This window comes from Grus americana, chromosome 6, assembly GCF_028858705.1.
Source record: "Grus americana isolate bGruAme1 chromosome 6, bGruAme1.mat, whole genome shotgun sequence".
NCBI classification, from domain to species: Eukaryota; Metazoa; Chordata; class Aves; order Gruiformes; family Gruidae; genus Grus; species Grus americana.
Genome location: NC_072857.1, coordinates 35,349,490 through 35,368,981, shown reverse-complemented (window position 1 = coordinate 35,368,981; position 19,492 = coordinate 35,349,490). Strand labels below are relative to the sequence as shown.

Sequence of the window (19,492 nt, the reverse complement as noted above, 5' to 3'; positions counted from 1 at the left end):
AGAATGACTATAATCCAAACCTTCTGGGAGTGAAGGGGTGAAACTTTTTGAGTGTCTCAAAATAGTGCTAAAAATGTAGGAACGTACATCTACTTTGGGCTAAATTTAGTACTAAATTACTATCTGTGAAATCCAGTGGACTTCAGGGAGGTTGTGGAGGGTGTAAATCACAGTTGAATTTAGTTCATTCTTTATTACACCCCAGTGGTCCTCCTTCATCCTAGAATAAATGTCAGCCTTAGTTTACATATGGCACAAAGTTCAATGCCAAAGCTGCTGTTGTATGTGGGAATGTGAATTTTCTAATGTTTTTTTTCCCTATGATAGCAGTTCATGAGGTTGGTAATTGGTGCCACATTATCAGCTCATGAGATGTAGATGGTATTCATAATGCTAAATGGAATATATTGAAGTAATAGCCTGTCATAAATCATAAGTTTCAGCAATAACATTTCTATGCTCTGGCTTTTTATGAGTCTCATTTATGAGAGTGTAGACAGATGCATTTAATGGACAGGATCTGACATATAAACAAAAATGCTATCAAAGGTTATCAGATGCTCTTTTATGTGAATGGACTGGCTATAATATGGTCCTTATTTTTAGCATAAACTTATGCTGCATTCCAGAGTTGACAAATGTTTTATATTTCTTTTTTTGGAATGAGTAGACAACAGGTGAAGCTCCAAAAGGATGAAGGGGATAAGTATAGTCCTAAAGCAAATACTTTCATTCTGTCAGAGTATATTTCAATCAGTGATTTAAACAAACAGGCTATCATGTGCTGGACTTCCACATTAACACTAATGATAAAAAATATAAAGAGTGGATACTCATATACTTTAAAAGCATATAAGTAGTCACAATCCTCCTCATTGTGGTCTTCCGATATTCTTGTGACTGCACGTTGTCCTTTCATAAAAGCACTTATCACCTTCCAGGAAAAAACCAAAACTGGGTCTAAATCTCCTCCTCTGTCCTTACCTCAAAAGCTGCTGCTTGATGTTCATAGGATTTTTTTAAATAAGAATTTTTTCAAGAGCAAAGTTTGGGAGGAAAAAAGGATGCTTTTTTGTACTAAATATTTCTGTATTCAGTTAGTCTCACTTGACGCAAAAATCAGTTATCTTAACACTTTTGTTATACCTCAACAGAGAGATTTTGTGTGTTCCAAGTACTGCTCCTTGGGTTTGAAATATGGGGTCATGTGGAAAACCAATACTCAGTGACTGAGTCCCTTTTTTGGATTGGTAACTGAATATGGGGGTTTTAAAATAGCATTTGTGCTGTTATATTGTTCTCATTAGGCTATGGAGGTACCCTTTCAAGTATGTCAACAAGTAGAGTTGGAGGGTTACTACCGTAATTTGGCAAGGACCAAATCATCTTCTGTTGGTGGGACAAGGAAGTGGCCAGTCCTGCAATGTGTGTGTTTGCATGCATTTGTATGCAACTGTGTATGTATTTCTATTCTGAAAGCAGAAGGCGCAGATCTAATTTTTTAGGGAAGAAATGATTACAGTATATCTTTAGAGGATGCATGGCTACCAATGAGGAGTACGCTTTGGAAACTTTCTTCATAGGATCCATGCTAGGTCTGCACAGATGAGCCTAATTTTTCTTTTCTGAGAAAAGGAGGATAATTTCCTGTTGGCAATTTTATCTACATCATCTTTGGAAAGGTATTGCAGAAATAATCTTTTCTATCACCTGCTTTAAAGCATATTGTAGGCAAGTTAACAATGATATTTACCACAATAACTCTTTGTTGCTTTTGCAAAACCTAAGTAGCTCCTTTCAGGAACATATGCACAGTGCTTAACTATAAAGCACTAAATACTGACTTTAGAATAGGAACAGGATTGAAGGAGTCTTAAGCTTTTTGGTTTCATCACTATTAAAATTTATACAGCCTCATTTACGGAATGTGAAATGATTCACACAGCGGTATGGCAAGCATATCTTTTGAGATCTACAAGATAATAAATTCTTGATGTAAGCATACAATGTAGAGTTCTTGGACAAGTGTGCTAGTACAAGTAGCTTCCCCAAGCTACAACCTAAATGCTTGAGTTATATAGGTAAACTGCTGGTTAACTGGATGAATGTCTAATTAAAGACAAGATGTACTATTCTGTGTGAAATAAATTTGGATGTGTACCAACCTTACCTTGATAGAAATCACAATGACTACTTCATTTTGTAGGACTTTGTCTTACAAAGCTGTTGGAAAATTGCAAAGAACATCCAAAATATGTCACTCAGAAAAATACTATTTTGTGAAATCAAATACTTTAGGTACACAAAAGAATGTACCTTAGGTACATAAGCAAGAGGAAGCTACAGATATGCATATTGTGGTTGTTCTGAATGGTTGCTGCCACTCCTTTCCTCTCTTTGTAGTTTATTGGCATTTTGAAAAAAGTTCCAATTAAACTTTTATATTACATGATTTTAATCTTCCTGAATTAGAAAATTAAAATTCTATTTTAACTGTATCAAGATTCCTATTTCTGTTCCTTTTCCTTTGTTTTGCCCTACCAAAGTGACACACTTAATATTCTTACTTTAACAGTTTGAAATTCTTCAAAAACTTGCCTTTTTAACAATTTTTGACAAACTTAATTGATACTTTTCCAAATTTATTTATAGTTATACTGAAAGAGCGGACTGAACTCTGAGTGCAAACATGAAAGGTGTAGTTGGAGGTTTCATCTGTACACACTTCTTAGTGAAAACTTGTGAAAATGTGATCACTTAAAATATGCTATAACAGTAATCTGTTTTTCAACTTCAACTAGAAGCTTTTATGAAGGACACAGTGTAGCTCTTCTTGTGGCAAGAGGATGTAAGAGGTACAGGCTAAATAGTTCAGAATGTTTTTCTTGTTTTTCCCTTTGATTTAGGAAGCCAAACTTGTTACAAGTTCATAACATCAGCAAGTTAGAAGTGCAATAGCGAACACTTACTAATTACTGATTATTTGCACTAATATATTATTTTGATCCTATTTTCCTTCCTTTTTAAAACCTACATACTAGCATCTGTATCTTAAAAATATATAGCATAAAATGCACAGTGAGTGTTACTATTGGAGGAAATGGAAATACCAGACTACTTTTTTTTTCTCTCTATGCCAACCCAGCCTTCTATGATATCATTTTGCTATTTTAGTAATCAGCTGTTTAAAACTACTCATAAGATCCTAAATATTATGAGAGAAGGACCAGAAAGGCAAAATACTCTGCAAAGCTCGCTCTCTTCTAGGGAGATACAGCTCTGTTGTCTTGGCAAGGAATAAATACACCTCCAAAGAACATTTTATGTTTACAAAAAAAACCCAACCCCACAAAAGTAATTATTTTTGTATTATGTATGTTGATGAGTATTTGCCTATACGTGCTTAGGGCAGAATCTGATTCATTTCGATTGTTTAATCATAGTAAGCTGGTAATAACTTTAATAAATTACTGCTATAGACACGCAGATTGTACTCCATCATTCCTCCAGAAGGTAGTTGCAACAAATACTGTAGCTGAATTATAAAAGAACACGGGTAGATTTATGTTTGTTAATAACGTTTAGGTATTGCATTCAGATGAAAACTCTGGTACCAGGCATTAAGTCTCATGGCTCAGCATATCAATTCATCTGTTGCCTGCAGTAGTAAAGATGACAGATTCTACCTTGTCTGACTAGCAGGAGTGAGATTTGTGAGAACCTGCCTTTTCTGTTGCAATGCAGGATAAAGGAAATAATTTAACAGGGTGACAATTCTTGCATGCCCCATTGTGAAGTTTTTCTTTATTTATACAAATATAGATTATCTAGGAAAAATGAAAGATACAGATACATATATACACACACTGAAGCAACTCCCCACTGGGGAGGGACTGTTTATCAGGGAGTGTAGTGACAGGACAAGGGGTAATGGGTTTAATCTAAAAGAGGGACGATTTAGATTAGATGTTAGAAAGAAATTCTTTACTGTTAGAGTGGTGAGGCACTGGCACAGGTTGCCCAGAGAAGCTGTGGAGGCCCCGTCCCTGGAAGTGTTTCAGACCAGGTTGGATGGGGCTTTGGGCAATGTGGTCTAGTGGAGGGTGTCCCTGCCCGCAGCAGGGGGGTGGGAACTAGATGGGCTTTGAGGTCCCTTCCAACCCTAACCATTCTATGATTCTATGAAATTTTTTGCTCCCTGAGGCATTAATACGTAGATGAAGCACAGATCTCTTGGGATGCACTTTTCTTCAGGAGACTGTTATTAGGCTGATTGTCATATAAGATCTTTCTTTCCGTAGCAAGTTTTGTAATGCAGGAAGGAGAGACAGTTCCAAGACTACTTCTCTTCTGTTAGTGAGGAAAACATCCATTGATGTCAGAGATTTTGATTCAGTAAAAAATCACAGGCTTTTAGTTTCTACCTTCTAGAAATTATTGTATTTTCACTGTAGAATAAAAAAAAGTGTTAAAATCAGATTCTTTCTCTGTTCGTCGTATTAAAGGGAACGGCCACTAGGTCTTATGCTTTGATAAATGCTTTGGAAACATATTAAGTAGTGCCACTTTTAGCATCCATGAATTACTAATGAGAATGGGGTTAAGGGAAGCAGTTAACACTGTTGAGCATTGTTTTGCCATTTAGAAAATAGTTCATCAGTGCCTCTCTGCTAAATCCATTCTATAATATCTGTGGGCAGTAATGTGTGGAGAAATTAATCTCAAAGGGAGAACAATTTCTTGGCACTGTTACTGCTTTCCTTTTTGGTAGATAAATGGTCAGCTGTGCTGTTATCTACCCTAATGTCATCCTCTAAGTGCAGCACAGTTGTTCTGGCTGCTTTATGAAGTCCCCAAGTCTATTGACTTCAGCATGTGATTTGTCAGCATGTTCCTCTTCCCCAGCTCTCCCAACAGCGCTGAGGCCTCTGAAATGGCTCACACTGGTACTCCCAGGTTGTGTGATGACCAAGCATTTGATGTGAAATGCAGATTGTAAAGGAATCTTTCCTCTATAATGGGAAGGGGCTGGTGTGATTCACAGGGGACTAGAAAGGAGTGAGGTCTCAATTCTGAGCACAGTTCATCCTCTGACAATGAAAGTGCCCGGCCCCCTGCCTCCACCCTTGCAATTCTGTCTGTCAAACCCCGGGTCTTCCAAATGTTAATTGTATGCAGTTTTCCCACTGCCCTTAGCAGACTAGTGTATGTTGGCAGGGAGCAAAACCTGAGACGCTCTCACCCATGTCAAATTCTCTTAAAAATTGGATGGGATGCTGTCCTGCTGCTGCAGAGACTTTCTAAAAGCCTGTGCCGCACAGTTAGCATGCCATGCATGAGGAGGTGTTGCGTAGAGGCTACAGGATTACTAAGTCTCTTTAAGCAGGGCTGTGGCTTACCCTATGCCCTTGAATTCTGAATGGTGATCCTTTTTCCCATCTTTTCTCCCATGCAGTGCCAGTTTGTTTGGCAAAACCACCACATCCTTAGGCTTTTACATCTTAGAATCTCTTCTACCTCATTCAAGCTAAACTCTGCTTAGGATTTAATGGACTCTGGATGGCTCAAACTCATAATTCTCAAAAAATAACTGGGCACTTATTTAAATTTTAATATAAAAGCTAAGGTACCCTAGATTAAGAGTTTCAGACAAGATCTAAAATAACTATAGGTTTCACCTGGTGTGATAGCATGTGTCTCTCTTCACTTTCTACTACTGTTATGTTAAATGCATGCAGTTGTCACTTCTGGTTTTATCTAGGCTTTTGGTCCTTGCTTTAGGACTTACTGTTTTATTTATCTATAAAGTGTCTAGAACTCTTGTTGCTATATAACTAATAAAATAATAATATGAACTGTGATTTTCATTGTAGGGTTTCATATTTTGTTGCTTCAGAATGAATAATTTAGTACTAAACTGTGAAAACCCATTTAAAATTAATTTAAAAAGCAAGGGATCATGCAAACCACAAGCCACATCTACATCAGGTATTTAAACAAATACCTGTTTTATGGGGGGGGGGTTTCATATTTTTCTGGTTTATAGCATGCAAAATCCCTGAAATTTGGTATTTTTTGACTACTGTGAGATAAAACTAAGTCTAAGCAGTATTTCAAACAGCTGCTGAGAGTGGCATAAGTCCAAAATCCGAGCAATTCAGAAGGAAATACTGGTGACGAACTTCCCCATAATAGCTGGCATGATTTTTTGCATGTCTCTGCTATCAGTGTGAATTTTGCCTCATATTGATTTTGTTTAGTGTTAAGAGTTCTTTCAAAAGTGCCACCACTCTGTAATTATTATCTGCCTCCAGGAAGTTGGCTTCCAATGTCAATGGAAAACTTTGATACCTATGTTACAACGTCTGCAAACCTGAATGTTGGAAATGCTGCTTGCTGACTCACTGTTTTAATCAATGGCAGAAGACTCATAGAATCCAGGCATCTTTTTGGTACCTTGGTTAGTTACTGATTTCCTTTTGAGCTGAGAGTACCTGTACATATTTCCTAATCTTCCCCTTAAGTAGGGGTACAAACAGTTATGAAGATGCTTTCCTAGCAATGTTATTCCTTGCTGGAATCCCTGTAGCATTACTGTTTGAGCTTGGTAGGCAAGTGGATGATTTCATAAAAACATTGTAAGTAAAGCTTTGTACCTAATAATAATATTGGAAAGATTACCAGCTGCTTAATTAAGACCAGCATTTCAAACTTGGCTCCCACATTAAATCACTTTTTTTTTCAGATTTGAACTTGTCTTGCTTGAGGATGGGAAGAAGGGAGGAGGAGACATTTGCAAGGAATAGTTAGTTTTGCTGGTACCTGTGTAGTCAATCATCTGCCTGTAAAATTGCTTTAGAAGCTACAGCCCTGTTGCTCATTTGTGCTAGTATTGGGCATGAAATAAATGGAGAACTGGTTTTGTTTGGTTTTTTTTTTTAAGAGGTTCAATGTTTTATTTTTACTAGATTTTCCTTTATGAATTTATAAATATGACAGTATCCTTGCTGCAGCTAGTAAACAGTTGAAGTGTAAGAAATAGGTAAATAAAACATGGGCACTAGCAATGTGAATGCATGTTCTGGAGTCGCAATTTGCACTGTGCAGGTCTTCACTCTGTTGCAGTAGGCATGGTGGGACAGAGAGCAGTCCTGCCTTCGTGTCAGCTTCCTCTGTGTCTGGGACTGGCCATCAAGCCCAGGCACCAGTCTGTCTCACCTTCAGCAGTGCTCTGATTTGAAATAGAATGCTTATGGTTGTCTTTTGGGTTGTCAGGCTTTATTCTAATATTCCTAATTCACACTGATTGTTATTTTTTTACTTGTGGAGAAGATCAGCCTTTGATATTGTACTCTAAATAGAGATCAGGTTTCAGGTCTTAAAATGTTCTGGGAAATGAATGTTGTTCTCAGTTCCGGTATTCCAATCACAAGCCACAATTGAAAGGAAGAGCCACTTCAGTGCATAATCATACTCCTGGGTGTCACTGAATGGACAAATCATGCTTCCTTAATTAAGAAGTGATAATATCAGTCTTTGGTAATGGAGCTGAACATTACTGTCATCTAGAATTAAATTTGCTTAAATAAAAAAAATTTTCCACCAGCTTTGTAGTTTTGATCCTGTTACTGTGCTGACTATGGTGACTGTCTTAACAGTTTTCTTGCTTCTGTATATTCAAAAACTTAGTTATTGGTGTAATGTCAATAAATGTCACACCTTTTGCTCTTGAACAGTTTGAAGTGAACAGGATTTTATTGTTCTTCTGTGTAATTAACAAAAAAGTTAGTAATTGCTGTAACTGCAACTCCCATTAAAGGCAAAGGGAATTGTCTGTCAATATCCAAGGGTGGAATTTTGCTTTAAGCTATTATTCTGTGTCTGAATTCAGTAGAGTTGCAGATTTGTGACTCTAATTCGTGCTGATGAAAACAGGAGTGATCTCATGTTAGAAAATACTACTAAATATTGAATGTGTGGAGTATAAAATACTATTCAGCGTTATACAATCTGTCATGCGGTTGGTAATACTATTTAGTATTTTGGAACTTTTTTTTTTTTTTCTTAAATGCTTTCAAATGAGAAACCTTTTAAAAATGGTTTCTATACTTCTAATAAAAAGAATTTTTTTTCTAATGTTTGGAATTCTACCTTAAATTATGTAGAACATTCTAAATGCCATTAAAAAGGAGGGAAGATACATTTCACAAATAATGAACTCATGGCACCATATGAAACATGAGGCGGGAAAAGAAAGACAATAGCACAGTCTTGTGATGTGAAAATCTTTAAAGGAAAATATGCAAATTCAGTTAGGATATGTAAGGAAAGATTAAAGAATATCTAAAATTCTGAATCAGTTACCACAATCTGACTTGCTTCTATTTTCTTGTAGAAGGGTTAGGGCTTTTTTCTATCAGTTGTTGCTCTGATAATTTTTCCAAAGTAATTTCCTTTGTCCCTTTAATGTCTTGATAATTCATCAAAAAAACCCACACATAGTTAATCAAAAAAACATCATTAGATGCACAACATGCAGTCAGTGCTTTAAACAACAACAGCAGGATGCAGAAAATACCGATCTAAGGCAGAAACAGCAAACAGCCTTAGACAAATAAATCTGTTTTGGGGGAAGGAGTTGGAATTCTTATGGTAAATCAAGTCGGTTAAAAAGTGAAGTGTACCCAAGAAAAGTAACCAGGTTCTTTCATGTAAATGTTTGGGAAATTGTGAGATATGCTGTGTTTCCCTCCAGCCCTGATAACTACTTCAGACAAAATACTTATCTGAGTAAAAGGAGAGTTATTGATGTTTTCCAGTAGATACTATAACAGTTAAATTAACTATTGAATAACCTATTCAGTGCTTCTTTTATTTTGCTTTTCTGTAGACAAAACATGGATGCACACTCCTGAAGCCTTATCAAAGCATTATATTCCCTATAATGCAAAGGTAAGAAAATATGAAGTTATTTTGTCCTCTTACCTTTAGAACACAGTGCGTTCTATATTGTTCTTAATTTGAAAACTGCAGATGTGAATTAGCCAAATGAAACAGCAAAGAAAAACCTAGCAAATGTCTGTTTTGCAGATGAAAACTTTCTGTTTCTTAAATAATGGCCATTTGATTCTTGTTCTGAATCATTTGATGGTTTTCTAGAAATTAAACCAGTGTTCGTCTTCTGTTTGGTGCTTGGTTTCCTTTTAATGGCTGCTAAATGGATGGAAATTTTGAGTGCAAAAGGAATTTAACATCAGGCTGCATGCTTACAGTACTAGGAAAAATTAAAATTAATAGCACAAACGTCTTTTGAACAATAGCAAAGGCAATGAATAATTATCCTTTCTGCTGGATATATTGAAATGTCAAATACTCTGGATATATGGTAGAATAATAATGGAATTTTTGCATGGTAAAAACAGAAGTCTTACTCATTCTTTCTTATCCCAGTTACAATGTAGTTCTACAATAGTATTTTTAGTCTAATGATACCTGTTCACAGGAAATGCATCTTCCTAAAATAACAACTTAGAAAAAGGTTTGCTATGAGGAGGAGGTAATATGCAGTAATCAGCATAACACAGAGTAAACTGAGTAATCAGCTGTTACTTGCCTAAACTGGGAGGATAATTCAATAAGATTTCCACCATAGTCTGTTCTGATTAAAGTTCTCGCATGACTGATATTTTTTAATATAAAAATAAAAAATATTTCACAGGCTGGGACTCAGTTTTCTATACTGGTGTTCCCTGCTGTTGAGTTTGCAGTTTTCTTTTGCTTAGTATTGCTACACAGTGAACGAGTGTTTGTAGTGGAAATTTGAGTCTCATTCTGCTAGTTGCCAGGTGAACATATTTTATTCTCTGTGCTCTCAAACTGAATTTTTGACCAAAGGATGTGTTGCCATTTAACTCTGTAGCCTTGCCAGACACCTTGGCTTTTATATTACAGTTTTTGAGAGGGAGGAGTACTTGCTGGGGTGACTATGACATCTGTTTTAAGAGCAAGCTGAAGCTATGAATTTTATTCATGTACTGAACAATGTCTGTTCTTTTGTGGTCTTTAAGAGAAAAATGAAACCTCCCTCATCTTTCATGTCTCATTGTCTGTCTTATGAGCATATCTTGTGAATAGGTGTCAGTACAGCTATGCAGAAAAAAATTTTATAATAAAGAAAACCATAGAAACTTCAGCATCAACTACTTCGGGAGTAGAAAAAAGGAATGGGGAATTTCTATCCAAAGGAAGTTGGTTTTCAGCCTTGTTAGAAAGACTCTAGGTCCGAAAGACTATTCCCTTTTATTTAGGCTGATATATCTCCAAGTGTCCCCTCCAGTTCTGTTACAGGGCCTCCTTGACTTCCGTGCTGTTGGCCTCTAGGGTCTGTCAGAATACTTGCAGGAAGCTGCGATGTGCTACAGCATATGCTTTTTTGTTTTGTTTTTGTTTGGGGTTGTTTTTTAAGTTTACCCATTTTTTTCATTTGGAACACAGTAGAAAATTATTTGATACATTATTCCAAAGCAAGAAATTGCTCTGCTCCATAACTGGAGTGTAAAGGCTATGCAATTTCCACATTGCTCTTTTTTTTTTTTTTTTTTTTGGTTGAGATCTGGCATAAATTTGCACAGCTTTTATGAGGTTAGCTGGCATATGCAGACATAACATTATTAATTCTAGATGATGTTTCCACCTCAATTCTCAAGTACCATTTTCATTAATTTTTGCAATATTTTTCTTTTTAAGAGGAAAGCACGCATTTATTAGTACTTCATTTGGGTCTTGTAATGCTTTGATTTTTAACTAAAATATCCCATTGATTTCATATCTTGTAACTACATTGTGAAATAATGATTAAAAACTCAGAAGGCATTCATAAAGCAAGTATTGAAAAAGATTCATTGATTTTTTTTTTTCAGATGTTCATATTGTTCCACTTCCAATTCTATAGCATTCTGTTCATATAACTTTTATATTTGTTGGGAGGAAAAGACAACATTTTATCTGATTTATTTCAAAAGGTAATTATGTGTGTGAAGAATGATGTATTCAGAAAATCAAATCAATTTGATGGAAAGCAATACCAGAGATGTTCTTTTTCCATAGGCAAGTGAGCTGTGTTCTGCTACATAGTTTTTTGAATGCAAATTGCCGTGGATGAAAAATAGTGTTTTCTTTTCTTTATAAGACACAAAAATCATTTTTCTGACACTAATCTTCTGAGATGGTCAGAAAAGGGAGAGCTTACTAAGGACAATTGGAAAAGACGAGATGTAGTTTGTTCACTTGATTCGTAAGACACCTTTAAGAATTCAAGAAAGCTTGTTGATAAAATGCTGTTCATGAGTTGACTGTTATCTTATTAAAAAAAAAATCCTAGCAAAGTTAACTGGAAATTAAAAGAACCCTGCAACGTAGACAACTGGCCTTTTTTCTACAAATTGGAGAGGACTGTTTAATAGAGTAATGTCTTGTATCTATTAGGACATACACCCTCAGGATGATCTATGGCAATAATCCTCTTTGCAAGAAAACATGAGCAGAGTTGTTTCTTCTGGAAGTAAAACCCAGGAGCCATGAGTCTCATAAGGATGCCCTTAAATATAAAAGCATCTTGATTTTCTCTCTGCTTTCCAGCATACCCAGTCTTCATGGTACTTGCTATTTTGAAATATGCTGAGTTTTGGTATGGTTTGGTGTATGGTGTAAGTTGATGGGGGTCTGGGGTTTGGGGTTTTTTGTTGCTGTTGTTTTGTTTTGTGGTTTGTTTGTCTCTCTGGGTTTGTTTTTTTTTTTTTAATCTTGCTGATGCCCCTAGTCTTGGTCTTGCTGAAGGCACTGGTAATAAGACTCCACACGTTTCAGTATGCTCTGGGGGTGAAATCTGAGCCTACTTAAGTCAGAATTTTGCCATCAGTTTGTGATCCTATATTTTTCTTGAATATATCATTCCAAGTGAAAGCATATTTGTCATGTAATATTTTTTCCAAAAAGACAATTTAGAATTTTGATAATATATTATCAAATACAGGTATATAGAACTCATTTAGATGCATTAGCATGGCAGTTTTCATGTTAGCAGGATATAAAATGCTAAGGCAACCCAAAATTTCTCTTTCGTGTGATCTTTCTTTTGTAATGTTCCATAACTAAGAACAGATGTTTATGTTGTTTTCCATACTGTAGGGGGAAAAAAAGTTCTTTTGCCTTTAAGTTAATTTGCTTGATTTTAGGTCAGTTCCCTTTCTCCAAAACAAAAGTGGTCAAAATGTGACTTCAGAATGGAATCTGACTGCAACCTTAAAAATGGACTGATTTTTGTCATCATGTAACTGATACAATAATAAAAAGCTAATAAAAAGTTGCCACTGCTCAGAGCAGCAGTTTCCTATTGTCTCTTTGTATATATAATTTTATGTGTGTGTATATACATAAAAATATATATTTTCCCCTTTATAGTCACTTGAATATTTTTTGGCTTATCAAATTTCCACACGCATACCTTTTCCATGTTGCAGATTAGAGGTTCTGCTTTGCAAGCCTGGTGTTTATGTTGGCTGCCAATATACTATGGAGTCAGTAGCTTTCCTCTTACACTAGGCTGAAGAACTGCTATTTGACATAATGTCATGATGGCATGTTAAACCCTTGGGAGTTTAGTTTACCAAGAGATGTGGTGACTTCCTAGTGGTGAGAGCGCTACGGTCCTAATGTTTTCTTCAAACTTATTTTAAAACTTTTTATATTGTCATGTACATATCTGTGATTCTTGATGAAGTTTACATTTGAAACTTTAAAGATAAATGAGCAAAGCTTTCCCAAAAGACTGTTAAATATCTCTTCCTTTGTATTATTGTGGGGTTTTGATGACAATTAATTTTAAATTGTTGTGCAGTTTCATGGATGATCTTTCCTCTCAATTATTCAATATATATCTTGCACCTGTATTGCAACTGTAGGAAAGGCGGGGGGGGGGGGGAAGTTAGTAATAACTACCCTGCAAAAAGACCTTGCTTGGCTGTAGCTAGTAGTATTAATCTTCACTGTAGTACAATAAACAGAGTTTAGTTAAGTTTTCAACTTTGTGTTATTTCTTATCCTTCAACTTTTTATCATTGAGGAATGGCAGGTAATACTTTTCTGGAGCAGGCATTTTGGACAAGAATTTTAGGTCAAAAATATCATGCTGCTTCTAAGTGGTGTAACTACCATAGCGGGGGTCTAGGTGCGATTATGTCTTTTGAATATCTTCATATCGCTATCGTTAGTGTACGGTATTATCAAAGTCATGCTTTCATGGCATAAACTGCACTTCTACAATTTTTTGTTGCTATAGCTATACTAGCATTTTCTCAAGCATACTGCAGAATGATCATGGGTTTGTGTCAGTAAAAATAATTTATAAAAGAATATCAAAGGGAAAATTGCATATGAATTTTCCAGGTAAACAGAGATACAAGTATATTAAAAAATATACTTAAATTTATGTGGTGAAGTTAGATATAGCAAGATACTACAAACAGAGCACAAAATGTGGGGAAAAAAGAAACTAATGTAATAGAAGAGGGCATTACAAGAAATAATTAATTTTCCTACACTTAATTTATTATAATTAGAATTAATAACTTAATTCCAGTTAACTAATTAGAGTATCAAAATGTCTTGGATGTAATCATAATTAATTTAGTGTTTAAGCACAAGAAAAATGAATATTGTGAAAATATCCAAATGAAATATGAAAGCAGAAAATTAACATTTTACAAGGAAATGCAAATCTGAACTTCTTAGTTATTTCTGATACATTACTATCATTAAACTGGGGGATTATTATACCAAAGATGAATAATCACGTAAATAAAACATAAAATATTTACAGTCTGCAAAGGGTACTGTCAACAGGCTTCTCTGCTTCAGGGAAATGGACCTACCTATTCCATCTTGCTTACAAGATTACATGCTTAAAATGGGATAAGGGTAGGAGAGGATAGCATTATATCCACGAATATCCTACAAAATAAATGACTGTGGTGCAGAAGGATTGTATCTAAACTTTCAATAGCAACAAACATCATCTCATGTAAGTCACTGAAGGAGGGGTGCTACATTTGAACTGTTCAGCATCAAGTAGTTTCAGTTTTTGTCGTCTGTCTCTGAAAACTAGGGAATATTTTAGCTTCCTTAAAATCTGAACATTTGTTAGTTCCTCAGAAAGCTCTGTGGGGTACCGAGTGCTTTTGAAAAGCTGTCAGTCTTTCTTGCCTGAGGTTACATAGCCGGTTTGTAGAGGGGCAAGAATTAAGTCTCCACCTCCTGAGTCTTGGTCCAGTCTTTTGAGCACAAACTCACCCCTCGCTTTCTGTCAATAGTGTATCACTGTACAGTAATAGAAACTGAGTAGTATTTGCAGACAATTATGTATCTCATCTGCATCTGAATATGCACAAGTTCAAAGACTATGAATGCATGCTGCTTATGCTTCAGTAGCCCACAATGTCCCCTACACGTCAGCACGTCAAGGTCATTTTGCAAGAATTAGTAGGCATGTGTCTTACGGTATCTGTGTGCACCTGTACCTAGAGTTTTGTCTTTCATGTCAATGAATTTACTATTGCTTATCTGAAAGCTTTGAAAAATGTGATTTGTTCATAACTGGAGTGCTGGTATCTTTCATGACTGAACACTGGCTGAGAAATTTAGAAAAATCTGCAGAATAGCAACAGCACAGTTTTGCCATGTGTATGCTCTCTTTCCAGGTGTCTACAGTCCTCTGTGTATAGCCTCTGTCTATAGCCCTATGTGTAAAATACCCAGTTGCACAGCTTCAGGCTCTACAGATCATTCTTACTCTCCAGAAGGTGATCTGCTTCAAGAAAGGAATGAAGCTTATGAGCAATTCCAGTTTTTCTTAAGGTCCATTTGTGTGTAGCTTTAGGTTTGACTGAAGTTCCCAATATCATACATAAATGCAAAAAAATACATCATTTTGAGGCATGTGCATGAGACAGAATGCTTAGATCCAAGTAATTAAAATTTGGCAAGGTGATAAACACTTGCAGAGTGGAGGGGTAGGGGTTGGAAGTGTTTTATACCTGGATGGTACAGGTACACATACTGCTAATTCTGCGATGTAATAGATGAGTAGGAAGATGAATACATATATGTACTGAAAGCAGAGACAGGATTCAGAAGGGTACTTCACCTGATGCCTAACTTTTAATTTACAAATATTACAGCCGATTTTAGGCAAACATGAACTACAGTCAGTGTTAGGGGCCGATACCATTTTTGTTTTTTCACCCAGCACAATTGCAGGGTGCTATTGCAAAGTCCTCCCTGGGAGGATGGGGAGACTATTTCCTGCACCCACTCTACATTCCTACCTGGTAAGGCATCATCATTTCACCACTCAGGGCTATTAAAAACCAAAAGGGATTTCAAAACTTCTGAAATAATGCAAGACAGTTTAATATAATGTATAATGTTTCATTTCTTTTCCTCTTTCAGGAAAAGCAATCAATAGAGCACGTGTTTTAATGAAATACTTTTGGTAGACTCTAATTAAAAAAAAAACAAAAATCAGTGAATTTCATTGGGGGAGTGAGATAAAAATATTGGTCATGTTTTTCAATACATTATAAACTGCAACTGAAAGACAAAACAATAGCTTTTGAACTATTCTCCAGAGCTCTCATCTTCTCTCAGGTTCTGCTTATGATCCCTTGGTCTCTTCATAAACCGCCTTTTTTCTTGAAATGTCTAAGTACTTTGCGACATACTTCAGTTACAAGTATGAAGCAGATTTGCAATGCAAATAAAGGATGGAAGTTAACTCCATGGCAAGGAGAAAAAACAGGTTGCACCAATTAATGGTAGTGTATGCAGCATAGGGTCTGAGAAGTATTTTAAGTCCCTTTCTCAGTAATGCATTAAGTAATATATTAAAACTGTGTAGTGAAGCAGGATTGGGACAGAGCCCCTAGTCTGCATTGAAGCTGATCTGTAACCTGTTAAGGCATGCAGGAATGTGTTAACTAAAAGTTTTAAAGTAAGTTTTTAACAGATGCGTCACTGTCCTTCCCCTATATGTGTCTCAAAAGAGCTGAGCAATGAGACTATTGAGACAAAAGTCTCAAAATCATTAGAAGCTTTATAACAACTTTTATAAGGTCATTTTCTTATTCTTCAGGAAAAGAATAAATTATTATTTGAGTATAAATCTTCACTTTACTGTGAAAGATACTCAGAGTCATGAGCTCCTCAGCACCAGGCAAGAGCAGACACCAATTGACTAACCGGCAGTGAGCAATATGAATGTCCATTCAAGACAACTGAACAAAACTCGGGTTTGTCCAAACAGAATTACCAAAACAAAAAAAAGGTGTGCAAAGAAAAAGGATGGAATTTCCAAAGACCTTAGGGTCAGCAAAGATTTACTCAACTCTCTGCGTCTCTTTCTGTTCATTCTCTGTTGTTGGTATTTATTCCCTTGCTTCTCCTTAAGTCTGCTTGAAACTACCACTTAGCCTCATTAGCATGCCTTCTGGGGATTCTTTCTGCAGAGTTATATTTCCATGTGAGCTGTCAGCTGTGAAAATGTGAGGTTTCTTTACGCAGGCTTTTTAGCCTCTGGACTGTCAAGTGTCCAGTGAGTCGCACGTCTGACACTGGAACTAATAGGCTGTAAAGTTCAAACATCTGGATTATTGTACTCGTGGGCTAGATGGCCCACAGCAGTTTATAGATTGTTCTTGCTTTAAATTAGAATCAGGCCTGCAAATGAATTAACTCATCCTCATCTCCCATTTTTACTTATAACAAAGCTGGGTATTTCTGTTTGCTCAGCCTTTGCTATGTTTATGGAGATACTACCACCTTATTACATCTACCATTCACCAAAAAGAATTAGGAAACTCTACCAAAATAAACCAGAAAAAATAAAATAGGACTGAATTGTAGAAAATAAGAGAATGGCACAACAGAGCAGAAACTTCTACAAGGCCATACAAGTTTACCAGCAAAAACAAGATTAGAGGAATCTGTCCAACAGCCAGGCTGTTCACCATTCAGAAAAGTTTCACACATATTGATCTCCATGAGGATTCGTATTCAAGAAACCATTGGACAAGTCACCAGCTGCTGTCTCTGACTTTATTAACTTAATAAAATAATAACGTACACTACTCAGTTATGGATCCTGAACTGTAATGAATATTTCTCTCAGAAATGCCTCCTTCAGATTACTTTGATTCGGAAAGTGTAAAGCCAACCTTGGCCTATTTTAAAAAGCATTTTGAACTTTGAACCTGAGAATTGTAGGTGTAACTTACTAGAGGACCTAATCATTTCTGGTTTATGACATAGCAAGGGGAAAATATTTGCATAAACTGATTTTTAAAGCTTTGTTTTGCATTTTCACTAGGAATTATTATTGACCTCTAAAAAAGGAGAGAGTGATGGGTTGGTCTAAACTTTAAATTTTTTTTCCTACTGTATACTTTTGCATAAGTGATATTTTCTTCATTCTGAATCCTTAAGGGAAATCAAATCTCTTCAATTCCTGTAGTTTTACAAGTTGTTTTTCAATTTGTTGCTGTAGTATTGCTAAAAAGAGGAAAAATGTGAAAACAAGGATATATATGAAATCTTAATGATATGTGTGGAATCAAGGGTTGCATTGGAAGGAACAGATAATTTGAAGCATGGACTAAAAATGTCCTTAAGCCATATCTCTTACTATTGTTGTAGCATTTATGAGCTTCTGAAATGGGAGATACTAAGGAGACAGAGATAAATAACTCAGCAAATCACATTAATTAGAGCATTCTGCTAATAAGATTAGGTGGGAGGGAAGCGTTGTCTACTCATGAATCTAGGATTCTTGCTGAAAATCCATTGAAGTCAGGAAAGTGTACGTCTACCTAAGTCAGAATTTAGAGGCCATATCCCAACTTGCAGTTTATGAGGCTTTGAGGAACTGCAACTATTAAAAGCAAACCCATTCTCAAAATGAAAAAGCATTGACCAAAACTGCATGTGCATACTTAATGTTCAAATCAATTTTAAAAGCTTTAAAACTAGGTACAGGGTTTGGGTTTGAGTTTTGTTTTATTGTTTGGGTTTTTTTCTTAAGAGATGTCTAAATGACAGTACGAATGGTCTTGCTTTGGTATGTGGTCAAGTGAATCCTCCTTACTCCTTTAGTGCTGTATTTCAGGGGCTTGCCATCTTCCTCCTCTTGCCTTTGGGTAACCAGAAGAGAGGGAGGTGGAAAAGTTGAACCTCTTCACGTGTGTTTTATTTTCAAAATTAGAGAACTCTGTTCATTTTGTACTAGTTGTAGCTATTTAATTGTATTAGTATTTGCTGTTAGAATGATGTGTACAGGGAAGAATGGGGTTCAGTGTTTTATACTGATTTTTCTTAGTAACACTCAGAGGTACTAACTGAAATTGTGCTGTGCATTTCCAGGAGGTTAGTGTAATTTATCACAGTTCATTAGATCATAAATTCTTTGAAGCTAAAGGCTATCTTTTTGATGTTTGTACAGTCTCTAGAATAATGAAACGGAAGCTCCAGGTGCTACCCTGATGCAAATAGTCGTAGATCGAAGTTCAGAATAAGTAAGCAACAGAAGATCTTGGACTTGGCTCTCTTGAGCTTTATTCTCAGTTGGAATAATTAAATGATAATACAGACAAGAAGTGGGTGAATTATTATTTTCAGTTTAAAGATAGGAAACTGAGGTAATATGGTAATATTGGAGGTTTTCCGCAAATCTGTCCCAAATCTCTGTTCTCAGATAAGATCCCAAATTTTGAATTCTACCTCAGTGCCTTGAGCTCAAGACTAAATGTGTTCTCAATACCTGCTGTCTTAGTAAAAAGGATTATGTTGCTATTTTGAGAACACTCTAAATCCTTATATGAAGGATTTTAAAATACAGTTTTCTTACTTTATGTTCACCTAACAATGCGAGTATCACTATAATGATCTAGACTAGACTAATTTTATTACTTTAGCACCAGAATATAGGTCTTTTTATTGAGAAGCTTAATAATTTTTATGAAATAAGAAGTGACAGCCAACATTAGTGTTGGATTGCCATTGTAAAATAATTTATAAATTACTTTCCAACTCCAATTATGTTCTCTTAGAACAGTTCATCTGAGATGTCCATCTTATCTGCTGATGGATCTTAAGGTCACAAAAATAGTGCTTTCGTTTTGTATCTGATGTTGTCAGGTTGAAGTAGTCACTATGAAGCATTTTTGCAGTTTGCTAAAATAATATTTCTAATAAAAAATTCAGTTCACTAATTGTTCAGAGGGAAAAATATTTCGTATGTTTAGGTAGTGCTGTGCAAATTTGTTTTAAATATCTACGGAATGGTAGCTTAAAGAGGCAGTTGTTTCTGTTTCAAGTATTATTTTAAAATAAATGACTGTTATCCAGCTAGCTTTTGGAAAAACTCTTGTTACTGATATTCTTGAAG

General features: G+C 35.8%; 1 protein-coding gene across 9 annotated transcripts in view; it reads left to right on the top strand.

Annotated features, from left to right (window-relative positions):
• The window catches only part of GULP1 (GULP PTB domain containing engulfment adaptor 1), a 159,251-nt gene that overhangs the window by 82,534 nt on the left and 57,225 nt on the right, over nucleotides 1-19,492 (top strand). For all 9 annotated transcript variants that reach the window (XM_054830298.1, XM_054830290.1, XM_054830297.1 and 6 more), the window contains one exon: nucleotides 8,891-8,952. In XM_054830298.1, coding sequence (XP_054686273.1) covers nucleotides 8,891-8,952 — 62 coding nt within the window. The remainder of the gene's footprint in view (nucleotides 1-8,890; nucleotides 8,953-19,492) is intronic.